Genomic DNA, 24,518 nt, shown 5'->3' with positions numbered 1-24,518 from the left:
TCAACTCATCTGATTGAAATTGATTTGTTGTGCTCGGTTCCGTTTTGGGGTAATGCCCGCACGCTCTCCAAAAAGTAATGGATTTTCTTCAGCATAACAGACATAAAACAAACGTAAATATTGTAGATGGGAATTGTCTTTTCGTATGTGATGTCGCCATGCGTGACGCGGCACGGGCGGCACGGGGCTTTTTTTTTTTTCGTTCAATTAGGAATGCAATACATCTAAAATAAAAACACTCACATGTGTGAATGGGGACACACTGCGGATCTCTTTCGCTGATCGATGTTCTGCTGGCCCCAAGCGAGGGCCAACCTACAGTGATAGCATTTGTTTTTCGATTTTTAATCATTTTAATTCGGTAACTGTCGGGATGTGCGTCAGCATGTGACCAGCATAGTCCGATGACAATTTTCAATAATTTTGATATTAATCAATGCTTTTAGACAGGCCATGATGATGAATGACTGTGAAATAAAAAGATTTTTTACATTTTTTTAAATTTTATTGTCTTCTTTTTTAAAAGTTGACGATTGGACTTTTATAATATTAAAACAAAGTTTGATTTTCATATGTATCTATGGGTATATGAAAAGCAGGAGAGCAGCTGGATCCTACATGGAGGTCTTCCTCCGCTCCAGTTTGATCAGGATTCCTTTCTCCGGGCGCAGGATGAGCTCGGCCATCGGTCGCAGATCCTCCCGCCTCTGACACGCCTCAATGTTGAAGTTACGAAAAATATAGGCCAAGACCACCTTCTCTTCCATCATGGCAAAACGCTGACCTAATACACATTCACATGACAAATGTACACAAACATTAATGGATGTACATGACTCAAGTCATCGACAAATCCATGTCAGACTTTGTCATGTAAACTGTGAAAAACACATATTTACTCAAAATGAATTGAATAGGGTTGTGGTGATTCAATCCATCACGTTGACCAGTGTGAGTGGTCCAAAACCAACCAAAAAATATTTTCATATATTTGAAATGCATATTAACACCACTGGAAAATAAGTATCATAATTAGTTGATGTTATTATTATGTATGTGGGTGGGTGCACAATAACAGGGGGATACTTTTGGATTTGGACATGACCCAGAATCGATAGGTTTTAGGACTATGACTTGACTCAGACTCAATAGGTATCGGGACTCGGACTCGACTCAGACTAAGTCGAGTTTGGGACTCGGATTTGACTCCGACCTGAGCTGTGTAGGGACTCGAAGTTGACTCAAGACTTGGCTCGGGCTCGGTAGGTTTTCCATAGGTGTTGGGAGTCAGACTTGACTCAGACTCAATAGGTTTGAGTCTGAGGTGACGCAGACTCGGATTGGACGACTTGGCAGAGTCAACTTCACTCAGTAAATACATTGCGCGTCATCCATTTACAATGGCACAGGTTACAACAAAGACAGAACTACATTTGCCTTCGTCACTGCTTCCTCTTCTCACCTATACAGTTGCGGAGTCCGGCAGAAAAAGGTATGTAAGCGTACGGAGGCCTCCCTGCTGAGTTCTCCGGCAGGAAGCGATCTGGACGGAATTCCTCGGGTTCTGGGAAGTAGCGCTGGTCGCGGTGCAGAGCGTAGGGTATAATGACGGCATTGGCACCGCGGGGCACCTTGAAGCCTTCTACAGGGAACATAGGAAATTCAGCTGTCATGGATGGCTGATTCCTCTTACCACAGTATGAATCATGAACGGACGCACATCCATCACTTTGGGATTACTTACTAATGACGCAGTCCTCGCAAATAGTCCGGGCGAAGAAGGGCACGGAAGGAAAAAGCCGTAAAGACTCTTTGATAACACACTCCAGGTACTTCAGCTTTTTCAGGTCATCGGTGTTCACCGGCCGGTCAGACTCACCTTAACAGAAAGACTTGTGAAGCCAGGCTTGCATTGGAACTGCAGCTCGATTGTTATATCTGCCCGCAAATGTGGACCATTCCTATGCCCGATACATTTTTTACTTGTTGCCATGTTTAAATGACAGCTACTAGCATTGCTCATGCTACATGCAGGACAGTGCAGGTGCCACTGGTGTGTCAAGCATGCTTATGCAACAAGAAGGATGACTATTTAATGAGTCTGGTTGCATCAAGGAACGCGCTGTCACATTAATAATTGTAATAAAAACTCTGGGGGGTACAGAATCAGGCACATTCTTTGAGTCACTGCCTTTCCATAGCATTTTGGACCGTTGCAAACTTTGTACCTGTTGTTGCCAAAGGTGTAATCTATCTTACGTAATGGGAAAACTGCACCCGGGTACAGTAAACCCACGCCGCTCGCTTTATAATTTCATTATTTTCCATATTGTTCAGGCATCGGGCTCTCCGGGTGGTTTGCCCATGTGTGAACTCCCTCTCACTTGGAGAGAAACAAACGAGTCTCAACAAACATGAGTCAGGAAAAGCCTCGGGTCATGAAAACAAATGATGTCATGAAAGTGAGAAGGTGAGCGGTGACAGGGAAGGGGGGCATGTTGCTATTACCAAAAACATCCCGCAGCTCTTGTTGTACTTTCCTCTGAACCTCGGGATGGGAGCCCAGCAGATGAACTGCCCAGTTCATGGCTGCCGCCGTGGTGTCGTGGCCCTGCAACAAGACGGACGATACCAAATGGAATGAAATAGAATGTGATCCGGTGGATTGCAAACGGACACATATGTAAGCACAACATATGCAGATATACACAACTGTGCATGGATCTCTTACCCTGAATAGCAATGCCAATTTTAACCAAAACCCTAACCTCTAAGCCATATCCCCACAGCCCAAAGGATGAATGAAATGAGCTCAAATCCAAGCCTAAACCCTGAACTGTAACACGAAACCCTAACACACACAAAGACACGTACGCTTTGTTTTTTCACTTTGTGTACTGTTTTTTTTTTTATGCTTTTTACTTCTCTGTACATTGCAAAAGTCAAGAAGCTCTAGGAGTGTAGTGTGGCGGGGTTGATCCTTGAGGAGTGAGGGTTAGGTTGAGACCCTCCGAGGAAGAGTTGTTATTGTCTATTGTCGAACAAGACCACTAAGAACCCAAAGGATCGACACACACAGATGACACAGGTGGACACACACCCTGAACATGAAGGTGTCCACCTCCTCCCTGATGTCCTGGTGACTCAGCCCGTTGCCGTCCTCGTCCGTGCTCTTCAGCAGCATGTCCAGGAAGGCCTTCCTCCTCCTTGGGCCCTGGTCCGACTCGCTATCCGACTCCACGTGGGACATGTTCTCCGCCCGCTCGTAGATCACCTGGAGAGAGAAACCAGAGGCCGAGGGAGATAGAGAGAGAGAGAGAAGGGGAACACTTCATCAAGCGCGGAGTGGGACCCAGGCGAGAGAAATGAATACATGTTTTATACTTGAAAGGCATATTTGAACAACCACATGATTCAACTGCCGAGTCATATGCCTCCTCCTTGGGCTGTTTGTGCCCCCTTCCATCTATTTTTTTATTTTTCTTCTTTTTCTGACTTGCCTGTGGTGAAAAGTTAACGGGTGGAACAGCGGGACTCACGTTGGAGGTGAAGTTGTGGAGGATCCTCAACCTCTTGCTGTGCTCCCTGCTCTCGCCGAACATGCTGTACGCGAAGTCGGGCCACAACCACGGCATCCTCTGCCTGCGGCTGATGATGTCACTCATCCTACGGGGAATTCTTTTTTGTTTAATTCAGTTCAATTCAATTCAATACAACTTTATTAATCCCCGGAGGGCAATTACGTTTTGGGCATAGTAAAACACGGCAAAAGCAGACAGGAAACGGACGCAGCAGTGTTGCAATTAGGTTAAAAATAAAATAAAAATAAAATATATATAAAAGAATAATATCAAATATGAATAAAGAAAATATATATATATACTGTACATATGGGTTAGGTCAAAGGTCAAAACATAAATCAACTGAATATTAGGAAAGAGATTTGTTTCACTGTGTCAACGTCACTACGTATTATATATTTTGACTTTGAAGTTTGTTTAAGAAAGACTATTAATGACTATAAGAATGGTAACAACAGTAGTGTGTCTGACAAAGTCTGAATTTGAGATGTGAGATTTGAAATATTTTATTTGAGATGTTTATTGAAGACTGCAATACAATACAATATAATAATTTAATTAAATAATTAAATTAAAGAGAAATAAAACAAATAATATACAATAAATACACAAGTAAATAAGTAAATAAATAAATACACAAATACATAAATGAACATTCATAATAAAAATATGAAATCAATAAAATGTTAGATGACTTCCAAGAGCCAATTATTTGAGCGCAGGCCTTTCAATTACACAAAGTTTAAAAATATATAATATAAAACCTGAAAGGGACTCACTTGTAGACGCTCTGGACATACTCTGATTCACAATCACTCTGGGCATAAATTTTCTTTCCCATGGCAGTTTCTTAAAGAAAAAAAAAATAATAATATTAATAATAGTAATAAGCACACCAGGGTCAACACAAATGCAAATGGATGTTGATATGCACAACACTCCCTTCCATCTCCTCCCCACCACAGATGATGTCCAGGGCGCAGAGCGTGATGTGGTTGAAGCAGTTGATGTGGCCCTTCCTCACCTCCTCCTGCAACTTCTGCACCAGGACCTCGGCCTGCTCGTTCATCACCTCCAGGAAGTCGTTCAGGATGGAGAAGTGGAACGTGGGCGTCAGCATTTTCCGGCGCTGACGCCACTTCTGGCCCGTGCTGCAAAAAGAAGGGGAGGGCAGACGAGGAGATGAAAATGGACGAGTGAGAGATGATGAATAAATTAATGGAAAAATGGAGGGATCCAGATGTGGAGATGGACTGTTTAGCCCTAATAGAAAGTCATTTATTGGGAATGGAAATGCAAGTACGTATAGCATTGCAGATCATACAGTTAAGGTTTGACTATAATATATTCTTCATATATACATGAGTGCTTTTGCAACGTCCATTTTCCATTATTTCAAGTTCCTTTCTCTGGTTGTAAACCAATGTAGGTGGCTGATTAAGCCAGTAACAATAAGTTCAATTAATCACTTTACAAAATGAATTAAATACCAATATATTATATAAACTTCTAGAAATAATTTTCCACAGGACAGATTGAGCAATTAGGTGCTTGGAATGATTTACTTATTTATAAAATTAATTAATAAATGTATTAATTAATTATGTATCATTATTATTATTGTTGTATTGATTTATAATAATAATAATAATAATAATAATAATAATAATAATAATAATAATCATAATAATCATAATAATCATAATAATAATCATCATTATTATCATTATTATTATTATTAGTAGTAGTAGTAGTAGAAGTAGTAGTAGTATTATCAACAATAATATTAATATTGTGAGAGTAATATTTCTATGCTTTTCTTAGGACTTTTTTCATAATTTCACAACATTTCTGCACACAAGGAGCTATTTACTGGGAGGTTCGTACCTTGTGAGCAGACCTGTGCCGAGCCAAGGGTGAAGGAAATCGTACAAATAGGCCTTGTCCATGTGAACTGGGTTGTTCAGGACCGTCTACCGGAGACACGGACAGTTAAAAACCATGTAGTGAAATAGGACACCGTTCATTATGATGTGAGGACTGTTTTGTATCAAAACCAAATTGAACCAAATCAAATGAAATCATAACAACTGTGTGGTTTCCCTAACCATGCATGTTCTTCATGTTAAAATGGGCTGGTGCAGGGCTCTTCATGGTCAGTGGGCTGGTGTACCTCAACAGTTTCTGCATGGAACAGAAGCAGACTTGGCACTGGGCCGACCCAAAGTTTAACCAGTGGCAATTTCCGAAACTCAGTCGTAAAGTCAATAACTTGGTTGAAGAAATCTGGAAAAAATAAAAAAATAAAAAAATAAATAAAAAAAAAGGTTGAAGCAGAACATTTTATGTAAATATACTGTACATGCCGCCTTAATTCCTGCTTCCTCACCTCCAGAGTTGGCTCTCAACATCAGTGCGTGTCCAATGATGGGGAAGGACGTCCCGATTTCCGGAATAGCCTTCATCTGGTACCACGTGTACAGGTACCCGCTCAGCAGCCGGTAGGTGAAATAGGCGACAACGCCCACGAAGAAGCAAGCTCCTAGCAGAGCCATGTCGCTGCCGCTGAGCAAAAACTCCGTCTATATGGCTATTTATCTAAGATGCATGAATGGGAAAGAAATGACACACTATAAGCACCGGCTGATAACTCTGCTTTTAGCCACTGGACTGATTTCATACAGGGATCCTCCTCCTGACCTCTCTACTTGGCCCTGCCCCGAGTCCCATCGCTACTGTGCATCAAACAGCTCATCACGTATGAATATAATCAAAGTACACAAATATAACACACATATTACACTTTGAGACATGCACAACACTATTTGAGCTGTTGTTGGTGTATTATGTTATTATTACATAGTTCTTTCAGTCAGTTAACTTATCTTGCAGTAAAAACTTAAGGTAATATTGTCCTGTTTCTCTGTTACCTTTAAACACTTTCCATTACCTTGGGTTTCTTTATTAACCTGTAACGAACTGCAATATCACTATTACTTAATCCTAGTACCAAATCAACATACTGCTATCAACATAGGTAGCGTACTGCAATGACGTAAATGTATCACTTCTTCACCAAAACTACTGCTATTATTAATGTCTCTATGCTTAACTACCTGGAGCAAAAGAGATAACCAAACATCACACCGGATTCAGTTTTTAGAAATACATTCCTCTTTTACTCACGAAAATACAAATAAACACAATACAATAAAATTCCGTCCCCTTTAAATTTGCCCTTTTCCTTCCCTTAAATAACTTAAAAGTTACCTCAATAATTCCCTTCGACAGAAAAGGTATAATCGAACCAAAATTCACGTTACCTCTCATTCAAGTTCACACCAAACTCAGTGGGCCCACACACGCGCACACACACACACACACACACACAGGCACATCAGGGTGAGGAAAAGTCCCTCCGTTGCAGGCCTGGTGCCACTCTGGAAGGCGACAAAATAAAAGTGCGGAACCTCAATTTAGGAGTTTTGAGTCCAATCCGCCGCGTCCGCCAGTCTGTCGGCCTCCGGTGCAGATAGCAAACAGGGGTCCGAAGATGGCGTGGCCCGTCCCGCGTAACGTCAGCCCCGGTCCCATAATTGTTATTTGGTAATTATATAATTCAATGATTTACAGGGTGAAGGTCTTGGTGTTCTCTATCAACAGAGAAGGGATCCTCCCCCGGGGTCTTTGTCCTCCTGTTCCCTTTTCTAAGCACAGGTATTAGTCCAAAGTCCAATACAAGTAAAAGAAAAATAAATGACATTATTCCGTTTTAAACAGTGGATAAAGCCATGAGGAAGACTAAGCTGGTATGAGCATTTAATTGTGCGCATCAGTTTCCACTTGTCACATATTAATATGGGCATCTTTTGCAATTGAACAATAAAATGTAAATATAGCTGTATATGTAAATAATAATAAAAAATAACATTTGTAATAACAATGTTTCGCAACACGCTTCTACAGTATGCATGTGTAGCATGTGTAGCAGTGTAATAGCTGTGAACTTAAGACTGGATATTGCATGACTTACAGGAGGTAAATGAGTCACTGTACATGCATGGCACAGTCAACGGCCGCTGTCTCCTTATCTGTGTAGTAATGTCAAACTTAACATACATTTGACCGATACAAGAATATTTGGCCGGAAAAACAAATCCATCTTAACAGAGGACGTCAATTTTTTATTTTATTTTTACATTTTTGAACTGTGCATTTTCCAAATAATGCATATTTTTGATACATTCCACTTCACTGGTTTCTTTCATTTCCATTTGTGTGTGTTGTCCGTGTTGGATAAAATGGTTGGTCAAGTGAAGGTTGAGTGCTGTTTCAATTAAATAAATATAAATACAGAAAAGGTGTAATTATCCAAATCTACAATTTATGTTTCTTATACTCTATGTTTATTGGGGTTTTTTTTTTTATAATAAATACACAACTTAGAAAAAAAAAATCGATCTGGTTGCAGTTTATCATAACAACCACAAGATGTCAGGGTGATGCAACTAAACCTAGAATCTGCAGATTTATAGCATAGGAAAATACTCTCAAATGTAATGAAAAATTATTAACTTCCCTTATAAAACATGTATTTTTGTAAAATCAATATCACCTTGATGATCCGGAACACATTTACAAGCACATTTATTTTTTACATTTGTCTTTTTAATTTGAGCACAAACTCTCTTCACACAATGATCTTGATCTATTTGATTTTCATTTTGTGTATTTTCTTTTCTCCTTTTTTCTCTTTTATGAGAAAATTGCAAAATATTAATTTCGAATAAACATATAATATTTATTTAACATTTGTTTGAAAATAAATTGGAAAGTGTATTTTACAATGAGGTCGTTAAGGGGGAATTTGCGTTCTACAACTGAAGAAAAAAAAAAGGTGTTCATCTTACTTCTTAACAACCACCTCTGCACTATATAACGAAATGGTGACGTCCCATAGCTTAAAATTAAATCAAAACTACACAGAGGGGAACTACACATAGGAAAACTTGAACAGGACTTCAACAACTCTTCTAAAGCGTTTGCCCACCCATCCCACCCTTAAAAACAGTATAGCGCAGTCAGAGCTGTAATCTGTTGGTCATGCCCAGCGCGATGCGTATCTTTTGGTGGAAGGCGGGGACTCTCTCCCGCTGTACTGGCCAGTAGAGGAGGCAGCGCGGCCGCAGCATGCCCCGGCGCAGGAACAGCGAGCGGCTCAGCCTGTAATCGTGCACGTCCTGCAGGAAGACCAGCACCACCGAGTCCCTGCTGGCCTCAATCACCTGGTGGAGGGCTTGATGGGCTTGAAATCTGCAAGAAGAACGAAAAGGTTTAAATGGCAGAGTAGCGCGTAGTATCGTGTACAATTTCAAATACAAGTACACCGGCATTTCATTTACCTTCCACACCAGCGATCCTTGAGGAGACTTTCGGTGACGACGAACAAAATCTTCCTGCAGGTTCTGATATTGCTCACGATGGATTGGAGCCGTGACATGCCAGGCACCGAGTCGCGGTCTTCCAGGCAAAACAAGTACCTCTCGTTCTCCAGCGGGAGCAAACTGCGCTCCACCCACTTCACGTCTTCATCCGCGTGGATGACGTAGGCGTCGTACTCAAACTCTCGGCCCTCTTCCACCTTGGCGTCGCTGAATCCCAACGTGCGGTTGATCAGAATGTTCCAATAGAACTGGATCCTCCAGCCGTGGAAACGCACCAAGAGCGCTGTTAAAATCAGAGCGATCACAACGGTGCTGGTTAGGATGTAGAGAGTCCTGAACGGGATGAGATCTTTGCAGGAGAGCGGGTCAAAGTCCATGATGCTGTGGTTGAAGTAAGCTAGCGGGGTGTTGCACACGTAGCCGTCTCGGCCGCCCGACACGCTGGCGTTGGTTCTGTTCAACCACGTCACGAACCACAGGATGCTCTCGCAGGTGCAGTCGAAGGGGTTCCTGTCCAACTCCAGCAGGCTGAGGTTCTCCATGGCGGCGCCGAACACGACGGGCCTCACCGCCGTGATCATGTTCTTCTGCAGACGCAACGCCCGCAGCGAGGTAATGTCGTCGAAAACCGAGGCCTTGAGATTGTCGAGGAGGTTGCCGCGGAGGCTCAATTCGCGAAGGTTCCTCAAGCCTCTGAGGGCCTCCAGGGGGATCTCGTCCAGACCGGTGTAGTCCATATCCAGCACAGTCAAACTCTGAAGGCCCTTGAGGAACAGCACAGGCCCGCCAGGGTTAGCGCTCTTCCACAACCGCGCTAAGTTGTTGTGGGGGAGTTTGAGGACCTTCAGTTTCACAAGTCCATCGACCAGGTCCGCGTTTATGTTCGCGATGTTGTTGTTGCTGAGGTCCAGGTAGACGAGGTCGGACAGGCATTGGAACGGAGACGGATCCAGATCAAGGGTGCCGGTCAGAGTCTTGCCCAGCGTCAGAGTCCTCACGCTGGTCACGTTGGCGAAAGACGTCGGGCTCAGTGTCACTGTCTGGTGGTTGTTGGATAGAAAAAGCTCCTGAAGCTGCCCCAGGCCCTGGAACTCTTCCCCCGTCAGCGTCTGACGGATGAAATTGAAATCCAGAAACAGGGTGGTGAGATTTCCGAAAAACGAAAAGGCACCGGGACCGATCCGAGTGATGGCTGTCGCCGTCAGGTTCAGCTTCCTCAATGGCGACGCTGCGAGTGACACGAAGGTTTTGTCTGTGATGATTCTGAGCGACTCGCAGTAGCTCCAGCCCATGTCCAGGCTGCTGAGACTGACCAAACCTGTGAACGTCTGCTCCGTGAATTTCAGAATTGGAGTATGCTCGAGTATCATCTCCTCCAGCGCGTTCAACGGCGCGAAGGAGAAATCATCGATGAGCAAAGTGTGGCCTTTCAACACGGCGCTCCTCAGACTGAGTTTCTTCAAACTTGTGAGGCCCTGGAAAGTTTCTTTGTTGAGGTGTCTGAGCATATTGCCCTCCAGATAGAGAGTCTCCAGCCCGGACAACCACTGAAATGCCCCATTTTCTATCTTACCAATGCTGCTGCTGGAAAGATCCAGAAAGGTCAGGTTGGTTTTCTCCAGCCCGCCGAAAGTTGTATTTGTGAGGGTGACCAGGCTCGCATTCTTGAGCGAAAGGCTCCGAATCTCCGTCTCTGAGAGCTCCAAGGAGAGTTTGGCGACTTGATTTCTCAGATTGACTCCATCAACCGTCAGAAGGCGCATGGCGGCGACCGGCTTGAAGCAACCGTCCTCCAGCTGCGAAAGACGAAGACACCCGTGAAAAGGTTTAGAGGGGAGTACAACAAATGAAGAGAAAGGTAGAAAAAGATACTATCAAACTGATGATCCATATTTTTTTTATCCATTTCAGAATTTCATTTCCAGTTTTTGTACCGATTTCAGAGGCAGAAAGGACATGTCGAGGACGCGTAGAGACGGCGAGCGGCCGAGGAAGGAGAAGTCATCTTTCTTCAGTGTAGAAATGGAGTTGTGGGACAGAGAGATGGCAACGAGGCTGGGGAGCTGTGGAGTGGAGCCCAGCTTCGCTGACTTCAGGCTGTTGCTGGATACATCGAGAGTAATCAGGCTCTGCGAGGAAACGGGAGAGCAACCAAGAGAAGGGGCACGCTCCGTCAGACTGATCATAGTCATATCATGTACAGATGAATATAACACCACTTGTCCAAAATTCTCCCCCCAAAAAAGCTAATGATTGTTATTCGCAAGATGTCATCCAGTAAATACCGCTTCATTTTCCGAATTGCGATCCATGGTCTTAACGGTGATCAGGTTGGATAGAAGACCGTCCTTTAAAACTCATAGAGCACTTTGCTCATGAACTAAATATATTTACCAGGTGCTTCTCATTTTTTCTGTCTAGTTTCAACCAAAATGTTTTGCTCACCCCTTTTTCTACTTTTTGGTTTAGTTTTAGTTAACTGTACAGGGATGCAAACACATGGATGGTGAAAAAAAGGTCTGAAATATACTTGTGGTGGTAGCCGACGGTTTTCCGGGTTCCTTGGGATTGAGGGCCATATTGTGGCAGGGTGGCACAGTGCATTGCACTGCTGCCTCACAGCAAGAAGGTCCTGGGTTTCGATTCCCACCTGGGGCGCTGTTGGCACCGTGCTCTGGCGGGTTATCTCCCAAATAGGAGCCTTTCTGTGTGGAGTTTGCATGTTCTCCCCGTGCTCACATGGGGTTTCCTTCATCTAACATCAGTAAGGACCCCCACCAAAAACATGGACACTCGTTACCAGGTCCCCAGGCCTGTCGTTGAATGCTGCCCACTGCTCCTGGCTGCCCCTTAATAAAAATGCACTTGACTTGACTTCATGCTTGAATGAACTGCATAGTCTTGAGGTTAAGAGGCAATATTCCCTTGAAGAAGCCTCTCTCTCACCTTTAATCCCAAGGAGTAGCCCCGGTGCGATAAAGTGACACCCTTCCGTACCTGGAGGGCGGAGAAGGGCTCGCCTTTCAGCATCAGCCTGTTCGCCGCCAAGTTCAGCACAGTCAGGTTGGCGCAGCGGCTCAGGTCCTTCTCCGTCAGCAGATGCACCTGATTCCGTTCCACGTTGAGCGTCCGCAGCCCAGCCAGTGTGCCGCACAGGCCCTCCTCCAGCATTTTGATGCTGTTGTGGCCCACGTCCAGGTGCAGCAGCCCCGGGTAGGGGGCCAGGGTGGCGGCGGGCAGGGCCACCAGCCTGTTGTGGGACACGTCCAGGGAGGTGATGCTCCCCGGGAGGTCGGCGGGGACCTCCCTCAGGCTGAGATGGCTGCAGTCTGCCCTGTCGCCCTGGACCTTGCAACCGCTCCTCCCCTCAGAGGCGCCGGTGGGACAGCAGAGTAGGTTGGAGATCCATAGGGCGGACAGTAGGTGATGGGGGCGCATTGCTGTGGAGTAGCAAAACAAGCAGTTTCGTTACTTCTAACCCCCCCCCCCGCTCCGTCTCTGGAGAATAAATAAAAGAAATAAGCAGTAATAGTATGTAACCCCAATCTATGGAGAAACCCCCACCCCAAAAAGTCTGTAATACTGTTACTTTTAAATCAGAACTATGGAGAGTAAAGAAAAAAAAAGTTTTAATGTTACTTCTAACCCCAATCCTTGTTAAAAACAAAACAAACAAAAAAACAAAACACCAAAAATCTGCAATATTATCTTGTTTCTAATCTATGGTAAAAATATATATATAAAAAAATAAAATCAATGATATGTTACTTGAAAAAAATAACAAATTATAAAAGCAAGTGAAAGACAAGAGAACAAAGGTCCGTTGCGGCATTCCAGAACTCACGTTTTGTTTATTTGCCCAAATTATAAAAGTCAACTAGAACGACGCAACTATGCAAATAGAGAAGGTCCGTTGGGGGTGAGCTTCAAAACGGCGCACGGCGCTATCGATGGCTGTTTAATGTGTCCGTGAACCCGAATCTAGACGACGATAAACGCGGAATTTGCCCAAATTCCACCAAACCTTTAGCAGTAGAGGACTCTTATCAGATCCTTCCCCCGCTCTGGCCTCCACGCCGCATCCCAGCCGCGTGGACCGTGACGGTAAACAGCAATGGAATCCGGGAATCGGCGCTCGGTTCGCCGGCGTTAAAGCGGGCGGTCGCCCAACCCAGTTCTTCATAAACGAAACAACCCTGTGGCTTTAAGCCTTGAGCCTCGGCCTTGGGAAGGCGGAACCGAAATATCGCCTTCCGACATCCTGGTTTCACTTCCAGATCCGAGGAGCTCGCCCTGCACGGACAGCTCGGGGGGGGGGAGAGGCAGCAGGTAGAGCCCAAAGGCGGACGCCAAGCAGTGGCGGCTCTGGGCGCTCACACGGGCGACCCGGGCACGGGTTGCGTTTGAAGGAGAACGCGGAAGGCGAACTCTGTTGGTGTTGGAAGAACCTCGGGAGGAAACACTGCCTTTTCGCTTTTGGTGTCCGCGCTGCGTGATCCAGAAACGACTTGTTAAAACGCGTCCCTTTTTCAAACTTTATTGGGGGGGGACCAAACAACAACCCTATTCGAACATACAAACAGTGCAGACATGTGCTCAACATAACGGTAGAGAAAGAAACAAGAATGTGAAAGAAACAGAGTTAGGATGAATTAACTTCACCAATATAAATCATTTAAAAACAAACAAACAAACAGACAAAACGTTATTCCTCTTTAGAATGTCCACCTACAGTTGGAGAGTCTGAATACGTTATTTCAATTCTCATAAAAGTCCATTAAAATGAGGGTTACATTTTGTTATTCTGCGTTTATGAAATTGACCATATAGAATCAAGAAGTTAACATTGAATTCCATGTTGTATTTATCATGTTCAAAATGAGTGATGCCATTTTTACACTCAGTTTTAATGTTGAGATTAGTTTTCCACAATATTTAACCTTCCACTCGAGACGTAAACGTAACTGAATGTTAACGATGGTCCCATACATGCGTTAAAGATCCTGGTTCGTCATTGCAAAAGGTGCATTTGTTTTCAATATCTGCCACTCAGTACCTACAAGAATATACGCTTTTCGTCTCGGAGTAACTTCCCTCCTTTCATAGAATGTATTACTTATATGTTTATTGCTGCATTTGGCATTCATAATGTCGACCCCATCGATCATCAAAAAGGGCTCTATCCTCAGTGCTTCTTGAAACCAAAGATGACTTTTCATCCAGGAGTCCAGGTGCTGGAGGACGGAGTGGAGGGCCAAGTGACCTGCAGGGGGTCCAGGAGAGGGTCTGTGATGGATTTGAGGTGGGGCAGCTCCATTCGATGGGATGGGACCATTAGGAATAGCTTTCATTACATCACTTAGTTCCCTGCTTGTTACAGAAGACATGAAGGAATCGTTCACAACTAAAAGGTAAACCGTTGGCACCAATTTTGCTTAAAGATAGATTTTTTTTCCAACAGCGATGTCTCCATTATTCCATATGATGGTTTTGTGTGGGGAAAGTTATGTATGTAACATAATTTCCAAGCTACTGTAGGAGGTCCTGTTGATAACATTTAGATCATTTTATAGGTCATTTGGTAATGTTAAAATTACAAGTAAGCAGATAATAAAGATCACCCAATTTTCATAAAATATTGTTTGGAATGAAATACCAAATATAATTTTGGGCTTTAGGGGATTCCTTAATCCATTTTACTTGTGTATTAGTATTATTAGTATTAGTGTATTACAAGTGTATTAGTTAAATAAATAATAATAATTCAAATCCACCTTATTTTCTGGATCCTGAAAGTACGTCTTGTTTTTAGTTGGTGATGTTTTTTTTCCAAGGCAAAATGAGTGACGTATGTTGTTGGTTTCCTTAGATGTTGAGTCTTGCACAAACACTGATGGAGGATAAACAAGTCTCGAAATACCTTCAGCCTTGCTTAAGAGAATTCTACGAAAATCAGATCAGATCACGCTGAAGCCACATATTCATAATATTTTTTGTCTTTTTAAGTCTAGCAAAAAAAAAGTGAAGTTGTTGTCTGGTTAACATATCTTTAGTTACATCAACGCCTAACTATTTAAGGTTCTTTCCACCGGAGAGTTGCTGATGCTTTCCTCATCTGGATCGATCAGGCTTAAGATTTCACATTTTCCCATGCTCAGAGGGAACCCCGAAGCGTTGCAAAGTGCATTCATCAGTTCTACATTTGGTTCAATTTGGTGTTTTCGGGCACAAAACCGTATCATCTGCCAGATGTGTGATTCGAATTTCCCCCTGAAATACATGCAAGCCTATCTTCCAGGGTGAGCCCCTCTGGGTCTCTGCGCTGGGTTTAGGTGAAGCGTACCAGGGCCCGGAGACGACGCTGAAGTTAGCCTTAGTTAGATTCCAATTCAAATCAACGCTGGAGCAGCCTGTTTTCATGGTGCATTCAAATTCCTCAGAATTATTAGACTTTTTTTTTTTTTTTTTTTACACACTTCTTCTCTCGACTGCTCCCGTTAAGGGTCGCCACAGCGGATCACCTGCCTCCAATACCTTCCGTTCTGCGCATCTTCCTCCCTTACACCAACCGCCTGCATGTCCTCCCTCACCACATCCATAAAGCTTCTCTTTGGCCTTCCTCTTTTCCTCTTGCCTGGCAGCTCCATCCTCAGCATCCTTCTCCCGATGTAACTCTCATCTCTCCTACACACGTGTCCAAACCATCTCAATCTGGCCTCTCTCACTTTTCCGGCAAACTGTCCAACCTGAGCTGTCCCTCTAATGCACTCATGCTTAATCCTGTCCACCCTTGTCACTCCCAATGAAAATGTCAACATCCTCAACTCTGCCACCTCCAGTTCAGCCACCTGCCTTTTTGTCAGTGCCACCGCCTCTAAACCGTACAACATGGCTGCTCTCACTACCGTCCTGTAGACCTTCCCCTTCACTCTTGCTGGAACCCTTCTGTCACAGATCACTCCGGACACTCTTCTCCACCCACTCCACCCTGCCTGTACTCTCTTCTTCACCTCTCTTCCGCACTCTCCGCTGCTTTGGATGGTCGACCCCAAGTACTTTAACTCATCCGCCTTCTCCACCTCCACTCCCATTCAGGCACATGTATTCTGTCTTAAACACACCCCACCTAAATCCATGTCTATATCTGTACTGATAGTCTTCAAACTAGTGTACTTATAGCTGTCAAACCTGGACTAGATTATAATAAGAATTCCTCATTGCATTTTTGTTGCCGTTTCGGATTTGTGAAAGTCTTATCCTGTTTGTGAAAAGGGGACAGGGTACATTTTACTGTATTTTTGGACAGACAGGGAACAGGACTCACAGTGGTGGTGGAGTCAGAGCAAATGGCCAGCCACCTCACAGCTTTGACACTGTTTATCAATGCTCGGCTGAACCAGCTCGCCCATACCATACTGTAAACAGTTAGAATAAACATTGTTTCAACATGAAATTTACAGAAATGATTCCGACCTTCACATAATCGCACCTGAAACAGGCATGCCGCATAAGGTTATAACACACACAGGGACATTAATGGTTTGAACTCAGTGTTTCCAGTGCCACAGTGCCTGCCAGCCCTGCTTACCTTTCGCAACACAAGACAACAACTAACCGGATCGATACTAGGTCTCGTTTTAAAGATCGATTCCTGCGTCAATAGGATCGATTCCAAACAGGGATCAGTGTCTCCCTCCAAAACAAGCAAATCATTTATTTATTTATATATATATATATATATATATATATAATATTTCCTAATTTGCTTGTTGCCACACCACTTGGAGCGGCGCATAGCGAAGTGTTTCTTTTTTTAGTTATTTTTATTTAGATTTATTTTATTTATTTTTTTTGTAAATTAATACAAATTCTATAAAGTATTTGTTCAATAGGATCCAGAAACGTCTCACTTTGGTCCAAACATAAAGAGCCAAGCAACCCCTCGGAACGCAAATTTAAATGAGTAGAAAGAAATGCATGACGAATAACAAAATACTTTTATTTTATTATAATATTTATTATTAATAATATTTTTGAACAGAGAAGAAATGTTTTTGTTTCATAGTATATCAAACAAATTCAATTGAAATATATGTGTCTGTATAGAGTTGTGGAATCATTTATTAACTATACCATGATTAGTGTATTGTTGTTAACGATGATATATATTCTTTAACCATCAATATGATGACAAATATAAAAACGTTTATTACATTAATTAAGGTATTTTGCAAAATATAAGGTTTAATATGATAATTTTGAATTATTTCAGTGATATATGTGCACACATACCAATCACAGGTCAGACATTGCTAAATTTTGCTGAAGTATCAAAGCCCGAAGTGGCACTAAATAAAGGGTCGTTTGGAGGTGGCTGTTATTGCTGAGCTGAGCCAAATGTATTGACATATCTGGTAGAACTTTGTTTCGGAACGCAATGAAATTTTGCGGTATCGCCTACGATGCGGAAGGCCAATAAGGCTCAACACTACAGCAATGCAAACCAACAACATAATATTAAGTAATTCCAGAACGCCATCTGGCATACATATAACTCACTCCCTTACCGATAGATAGACCCTTTATTTTGGTACTGTTCCAAACCTTTAACGAAAGTAACTCGACAATTAGAAATGAAAAGGGAGGATTTGTACAGACTTCATCTATCAACATGAAACCTTTTGGTTTCTACTATCCATGTTTTTGTATAACATTTTGTATTATTGAAATAAAATTCCCCAAATCCAAACAAGTCTAAAACAAATATATATATATAAATGGGTGTTCCACTGTATCAAATGCTTTAGAAAAGTCGAGACTATGACCGCATGTTACTCCACATACTCTGAATAGTCAAGTAAATGAAAATCTAATCCCATATTGTTACTTGTGTTGCACCCACTATGGTGTCTAGCATGAGTAATGACAATGAAGAAGGTAAAGGGAAAATTATTATATTGAGGTAGCTCTGATTTTATCCGCCCACCTCAGCCTTCTCACGGTTTATCTCCCAGTTGTCACTTACAGGGAAGGAGTTAAGTTCCACAAACCCACACCATTGCACATTATGATAATGAATGCTAAACAAATGTACACACGTGAGTATTCACACAAAAACCAAGCACTACACCTCTTTAGCCCTGACCGCCTGACTGGGATACAAGAGCAGTAGTTAGTAGGGGAGGCCAGCAGATTTGCTAAAAACAAATCAAACAAAAGAAATGAAAGAAAACTACTCCGCCCCAAGGGGAGATTACCATATGTTTTTGCCCGCTACCGGCTCACTTGCCAGGGTGGACTAGACAGAAAAATAAACCCAAACAACCCAGAAAAAACAACGAAAATGAGTCCATGGCAAGAGCAGCTAATGGACCACTGATTGCTCGGCTGGGACGTCTATCTAGTTCCTACCGAGTACCAGTTGCCTTCAACCCAGCAGAAGAGCAGGTCTGAAATACATGAAACATCAAATTTCACACACAATAAAATCTGAGTATAAAAACACATAAACAAACAAAAACATGTGTAAGCCTACCACTGCAGGCTGCACACTCCTGCATGCTCAGCTTTCCTGCATGTGAGCATGGAATGAGGTGTGCCCCTGCCTCACTCTGCCGGCCAGAAACAATAGCTGCAACCTTACGTTCCTCCTGCGGGTAAGGGTTAGGGTTAACCCTAACCCCATATTTGCAACATTACTATTTGGCGCACTTCCCCTTTTTTACTTGGTGCAACCTGCCACCTAGCACCCCCTCAAAATGCATCGGCACCCGAAGGATGTACCAATTCAAAAAACAAATAAAACAGCTGGCTTCTGGTCAGTGACCCCTGAGAACACTTCCCTCTACTGAAGCCGCATGATTCGGTCTTAAAGATCGAGGCAGTTGATAAGGGTTAGGGTTTTTTTCTCTAGTATTTATAGTAGACTTTTGGAGGCCTGCCACTGGGGTCTCTTCTGTTTCCATGTCCTCCCCTTCTTCTCCCACAACCCCCACATCCTCTGGGCCAAGTTTGGATTCTGACATTGACTTCTCCCCCTAGAATTCCACTTCCAGAGCTTCTGGGGGGTCTCCTGTATCTACCTGCACCTCAACTGAGTCCTGGCCTGTATCTGCCCTCAGTCGACCTGCGGGCAGACCTCTCAACTCAGTCCGATGCACTTTCCGTACCGGCCCACCCTGGACTGCAGGGGTGATGGAGTAGACACCTTGCTCCAGGGGGCACTGCACCACCCGGTAGGGGGTCGGGTCCCAAACATCCTGGATCTCGTTCCCGCCCTTCACCCCATGGTTCCCGACATACACAAGTTATACCTCACACAAGGATGGATCTCTGACTTGATCCTCTTGCTTCCGGTCTCTGTACTGTCTCCTTGCAGCCAACCGCTGTTGCACATGGCTGGACACCTCCTCGAGTAACTCCTGGTACTCCTGCACCCAGTCCTCCCCCTGGTCCTCCTCGGTCTCTTCTACCTCAGCCCCTAGCAAAAAACAGACAAATGGAACCAGTGCTTCACCAGAACATCTGCTACTGTACTACCTGCTGATCCTTGGTGGGAATGGCCTGGGTGTATTTGAATAACACATCTGTTAAAAACAGCACATTTCTCTTCCATTTGAAGCTGGTTCTAAAACAGTGAAGTCTATTGCCAGGACTTTATGTGGACGAGAAGCCTGCAGACTGCCCTTCAAAGGTTTGACTTTTGGCTGTACAGTTTTAGCCAGAACACATCTCACACACTACTGACACAATTTCTCTACATCTCTGTACAAATTGGGCCAGTAGCAATGGGAACCGAAGACGCCCTGGAGTCACCAGCGGGTCAACCGGCAGCCCCAGCAACAACGCCGACGACTGGCAGCAGCAGCACCCAGGGATCCGGCGGAGGACCGGGGGGAGAAGCAGCCGCAGCTACCACCATGGGTAACTGTCTGCGGCTAGCGCCTCCACCCAGCAGTCATCGCCTGAACCATCCAGCAGCCCAGCAGCCAGGCCACCAATCCCAGCAGCTCCCACAGTAGTTAAGTCCGGCCACACCGTAACCAGCCAGCGCAGCAGTCTGTCGTCGGGACCCAGATCCTCTGGAAGGGGACCTGTTAATTTTATTTGGACATTTGTTTGTCTAAGGCATGGGAACCCTGTTTCAGAGTCCAGTGTTTTTTATTATTTAAGGTATTGGAACCCTGGGTCAGAGTCTGTAGTTTAAGGTATAGTAACCCTGTGTCAGAGTCTGCTTCAAACATTTTTTTTTTTTTTCATTTTTTGTTATATGGTTGGTGGGGGGGGGGGTTAGGCTTCGGTATGAGGCTTTAGGTATTCTTCCTGGCCTCAGTTTGGTGTTGGGGATAGGTGGTGTGTGGATGGGATGGTTGGAGCAGCCACACCTGAAACTGGATCTAGGTGGTTGGGTCAGAGTGGCTGCCTAGCTGTTGTCCATTGGTTGGGCTAACGAGCAGCGGTTTAAAACCCTGATCGACACACACACTCAGGATAGGAGCCCTGTCAAGACATGTTCCATCTGCTCCTGGCTAATTCTACCTAGCCTCCTCTCTACAATAAACTGATGTCTACAACCCATCATTGTCTGTGTCATTGTGCCGGAGGGCCCTGAAGCGCCACCTGGGTGGCGTGTGGTAGGCAGAAGTACCACACCTACATTAGTAACTGGTACATATACTACCCCTCTTTCAGATACCACCAAGGCAGGTAAAACCAGCAGATCCTCAGGAAGTACACCCTCTTCTGGCCGTAAAGGCTACGCTAAATTCCATGTGCTGCTGTGAAGGAGCCTTGGGACATGCTACAAGGACCATTATTAATGTATCTGCAGCTACACAGAGCGGGCTCTTACCTTTCACTCTCACTTCGAAGGGATCAAGGGACTTGGCTATTGTCTCCCCCACTTGGCAGTGTCTAAGGGCTCGTCTCCATTCTGGGTCCTCCTTTACCCTGGTATCACTAAAGAGGCTGGGACCATACTGCACAAACAACTCATGGCAGAACTCTTATCACATTCATTCCTCATTCACCCCAGGGTCTGCATTTATTCTGCTGGATTTGAGGGTCACAGGGGTCTTTCACTACCAGGACCCCCTTGCGTATGACACATTTTCCCAGTATAGTGACGGCCAACTCCAAGTAGCCTAAGTCCGGCAGCTCTAGACCATTTCCTGCCCTAAGATCGAATCATGTGCAATCACATAGCTTAGCATCTGTGAGACGGCCAAAATGTTCATTTAAAAAACTCTCAGTAATAGTTGTGACCATGGAACCAGTATCCAACAATGTTGGAACCACCGTTTCCCCCATTTTAACTTCTACTTCTGGACATTTGCTCACCAGTGCAAAAATAACAGTTTGATTTAGTTCTGAATCGAGCTTTGTCTCTAGCTCTGTGTGACTTTGCTCACTAACAGACTCTTGCTTTTCATCTAGGTCTGCTCCTCTCCTCAGGGTTGTTTTAGGGAGGACCGCAGTACAGGAATGTGCTAGATGGGCCCTCTGATCAGACAGAAAACATCTAGATTTACCGTCAGGATTTCTTTTAGCTTTAGGTGGAGGTTAGGCCTCCGACTCCTGTTTTGGGAGTTGCAGTGCTTTCATTAGCAAGTCTAACTGCCTCTGTTGAGCTTCGTTAAGGGCTTCAGCTCAGAATAACTTGGTTTACTGTCAACTTACTCACAAGACGCTTGTGCCTGGACTTCGTTGGAGAAAAGTGAGTGGTTATCCTTTTTTCTTAAATGACTGCCCTTCACACTGTGTTGTCCACTGAACAGCTTCCCTACGTACATCACAAATTGTCCACTGAGGGTTTAAACAAAACTTTGTCTCTCAATCTCATATTCAGACTCTGAATAGCTAAACTCGGATGCGGGGCGCTTTGTGACATCATCATCCGAAGTTCTACAAATCCAAGCTTCGTCTCTCAGAACAAATTCACATCCAGCCACTTGCGCCCTCTGGACTGCACAGCGTTTGCTAGGCGAAGACGGACAACTTCGGCCGATGCTGCGTTTAATGGAAACTCTAAAAAATATAATCGGTCACAGAAGAAGTTACCGCAGGAAGTTCTAAGAACCTTTGGAGGGACCGACCTTTTCTTTTGTGTCTGCACTGCATGATCCAGTAATGATTGTAATTGTTAAAACACCGTTCTTGAGGGACTTTTAAACTAAACGAGCCAAGATGAACATTCAGTGACGTAAGTGAGCGGTGATTGGTCCAGACCCAAGTCCACGGTGATTGGAAAAAACACGTGAAAAATAAGATACTTTGTTAAAAGTAAATGTCTTTATCGATACACAATTTATTTCCAAAAACTCAATTCTGCGCCCCGGCTTGGCAGCGGACACGGCAGACTCAGAGCAACCCTCGATCACGAAAGGCTTTGCTCAGTGTGACACGACCAAGCCCCATCTCCAGTCAGTAAAGGAGTGGACAGAACACCCATCCTTAGAGGTTAGTCACACTCGTATAAAAAAAAAAGACCAAACAAATATCAGAAAACCTTGGAAAAAAATAAAAAAATATATGAAGAAAAAAAAGTTATGAAATGAGTAAAAAAAAAAACTATGAAGCGTTCAATGTCGACTCTGAAAATTGTAACTTGTGCTGTGTTTACAGAACCTTCACAGAATTGTAATACGTATTGAACACCTGTGTATTGCAGCCTGCAGCTTTATTTATTGTTATTATTATTATTATTATTATTATTATTATTATTATTATAAGTAGTAGTAGTGGAAGTTAGTATTAGTTATTCTTCTGCTATTCTCTTCTTCTTCTTGTTCTTCTTGTTCTTCTTCTTTTTGCTCTTCTTCCTCTTATTATTATTTAAGAACAATATGTGGACATGTGTTCCCCAGGGGAGCACGGTAGTTTGAACTAAGTTCTTACTTTGAAAATAATGATAATAATAATAATAATAATAATAATAATTGATTTCTTTCTTGAAAACCAAAAAGACAATTTACATCATGCTATATCTTACTACTGCAGATGCGGGCGAGAAATGAAGAATCCGCTTTTCCCTGGTTGCACTTCGTCTTTTGACCACCAGGGAGCCGTAGAGTATTTCCACTGAGCACTCATTCAGACCATGCTCATTTTTCAGAAATGCAATCTTGCAAACATTCAAATACATTCTTGTACTCGTATCAAAGTGAGGTCCGAATAAATACATCTGTGAGTGAGGACCCATGTACCTGATGCACTTCTAAACCCAACAAATAGTTAATTCGGAGAGCGGTCCTCACATGAACAGTAAAACGCGCACGCACGCACGCACGCACACACACACACCACACCTGTCCATGTCTTCCCTCACCTCTTACCTCAGATTACTCTTTCCTGGTATCCTCCCTTCCCGCCTCCTGATTGGTCCATCCCGAGTCTGAGCTAAGCTTTGGGGAAGCTTACTGGGCTTTGTGCCAAAGGAGGGAAGGCTGAAGACGTGTAAACAGAGCTCTGAGGAGCTCACGTGGGATCAATAGAGAGAGAGAGAGGATGGGCCGTTTCTGGAAGATGATGGGTTGTTGTGGTTTTCCCACAACAGAGGGGCGGACGGACAGAGTGTGTGTTATGTGTGATTGAATTGCACCCATGCAGAAGGTATAACCAGGGAAGGGGAAGGGTGTGTGTGTGTGTGTGTGTGTGTGTGTGAGAACCGTCTTTGGAAATATGTGTGAATATTGATGTGAATAATATTGCCTCGAGTGACCAGGAATTCCATCAAACTTGAATCAGAAGAGAGAGAACTCCAGATTTGCTCTGAGATAAGACGTGCACTCCCAAGACGGAGGTGGTGAGGAGAGCCTACAGGGTGGAGGAAGGAGACATGGATGGAAGGAAGGCGGTGTGTACATAATGCTATAGGACACGTTTCGTCATGTTTTCTCTGACGTCTATATAAAATAAAGGCACTGCAGCATTGCACCTATACACTCACACACACACACACACACACACACACACACACACACACACACACACACAGATACACACACACAACCCCCCCCCCCCACACACACACACACACAGTGATGCTGAGCCATGGTGTTTGGAGGTCAGATCTAACAGCTCCACCTGATCTGACTTATGGATGTTGACAAGGTGACCATGTGTCCTACAAGCAAATTGTATTCGTGCACTTTCACTCTTGTGTTTTATTAACTTCATCTTTCAATTTAATCGATTCATTTAATTAAATTAATTTCATGTAATTTATCCTGTGCATGTAATCACATTTGTATACTCTTGTATATTTTTAATATATTTGGCTATTTCTGTTCTGTATTTGTATTTATTTATTTGATTTGATTTGATTTGATTTGATTTGATTTGATTTTATCAGACAAACTTTTTTTTTAATGCTTATTGTCTGTATAGAATCACACCAATCCTCACCATGAGAAATCCTTTATATATATATATATTTATAAAATTGTGTTAATGATCAACGGCTGCTTTCAGTGCAAACCTGTGTTGTTTTCAG

The 24,518-nt window shown here is 43.6% G+C and overlaps 2 protein-coding genes across 2 annotated transcripts; both read right to left on the bottom strand.

Moving 5' to 3' along the window:
* Positions 1–614: 614 nt before the first annotated feature.
* On the bottom strand, positions 615–6,136 carry cyp4v2a (cytochrome P450, family 4, subfamily V, member 2a; the record flags this gene model as incomplete). The annotated part of the gene is made up of 11 exons (XM_079999456.1): positions 615–784; positions 1,463–1,642; positions 1,745–1,879; positions 2,509–2,611; positions 3,101–3,274; positions 3,540–3,666; positions 4,361–4,430; positions 4,542–4,732; positions 5,469–5,554; positions 5,755–5,867; positions 5,971–6,136. The coding sequence occupies 11 exons, from the start codon at positions 6,134–6,136 to the stop codon at positions 615–617; spliced, it is 1,515 nt and encodes a 504-aa protein (XP_079855582.1).
* Positions 6,137–7,830: 1,694 nt separating this feature from the next.
* Positions 7,831–13,140, bottom strand: tlr3 (toll-like receptor 3). Its single transcript, XM_079998504.1, has 5 exons — positions 13,050–13,140; positions 12,023–12,465; positions 10,960–11,154; positions 8,984–10,821; positions 7,831–8,894 (listed from the first exon to the last, which is right to left on the bottom strand). Exons 2-5 carry the CDS (start codon positions 12,461–12,463, stop codon positions 8,663–8,665), a joined length of 2,706 nt encoding a protein of 901 aa, XP_079854630.1. The 5' UTR covers positions 12,464–12,465; positions 13,050–13,140; the 3' UTR covers positions 7,831–8,662.
* Between the last annotated feature and the right edge of the window lie 11,378 nt (positions 13,141–24,518).

This window comes from Zeus faber (genome assembly GCF_960531495.2).
Source record: "Zeus faber genome assembly, chromosome: 4".
Classification (NCBI taxonomy): domain Eukaryota; kingdom Metazoa; phylum Chordata; class Actinopteri; order Zeiformes; family Zeidae; genus Zeus; species Zeus faber.
The sequence above is the reverse complement of the archived record's forward strand: the minus strand, read 5'-3'. Positions and strand labels throughout refer to the sequence as shown.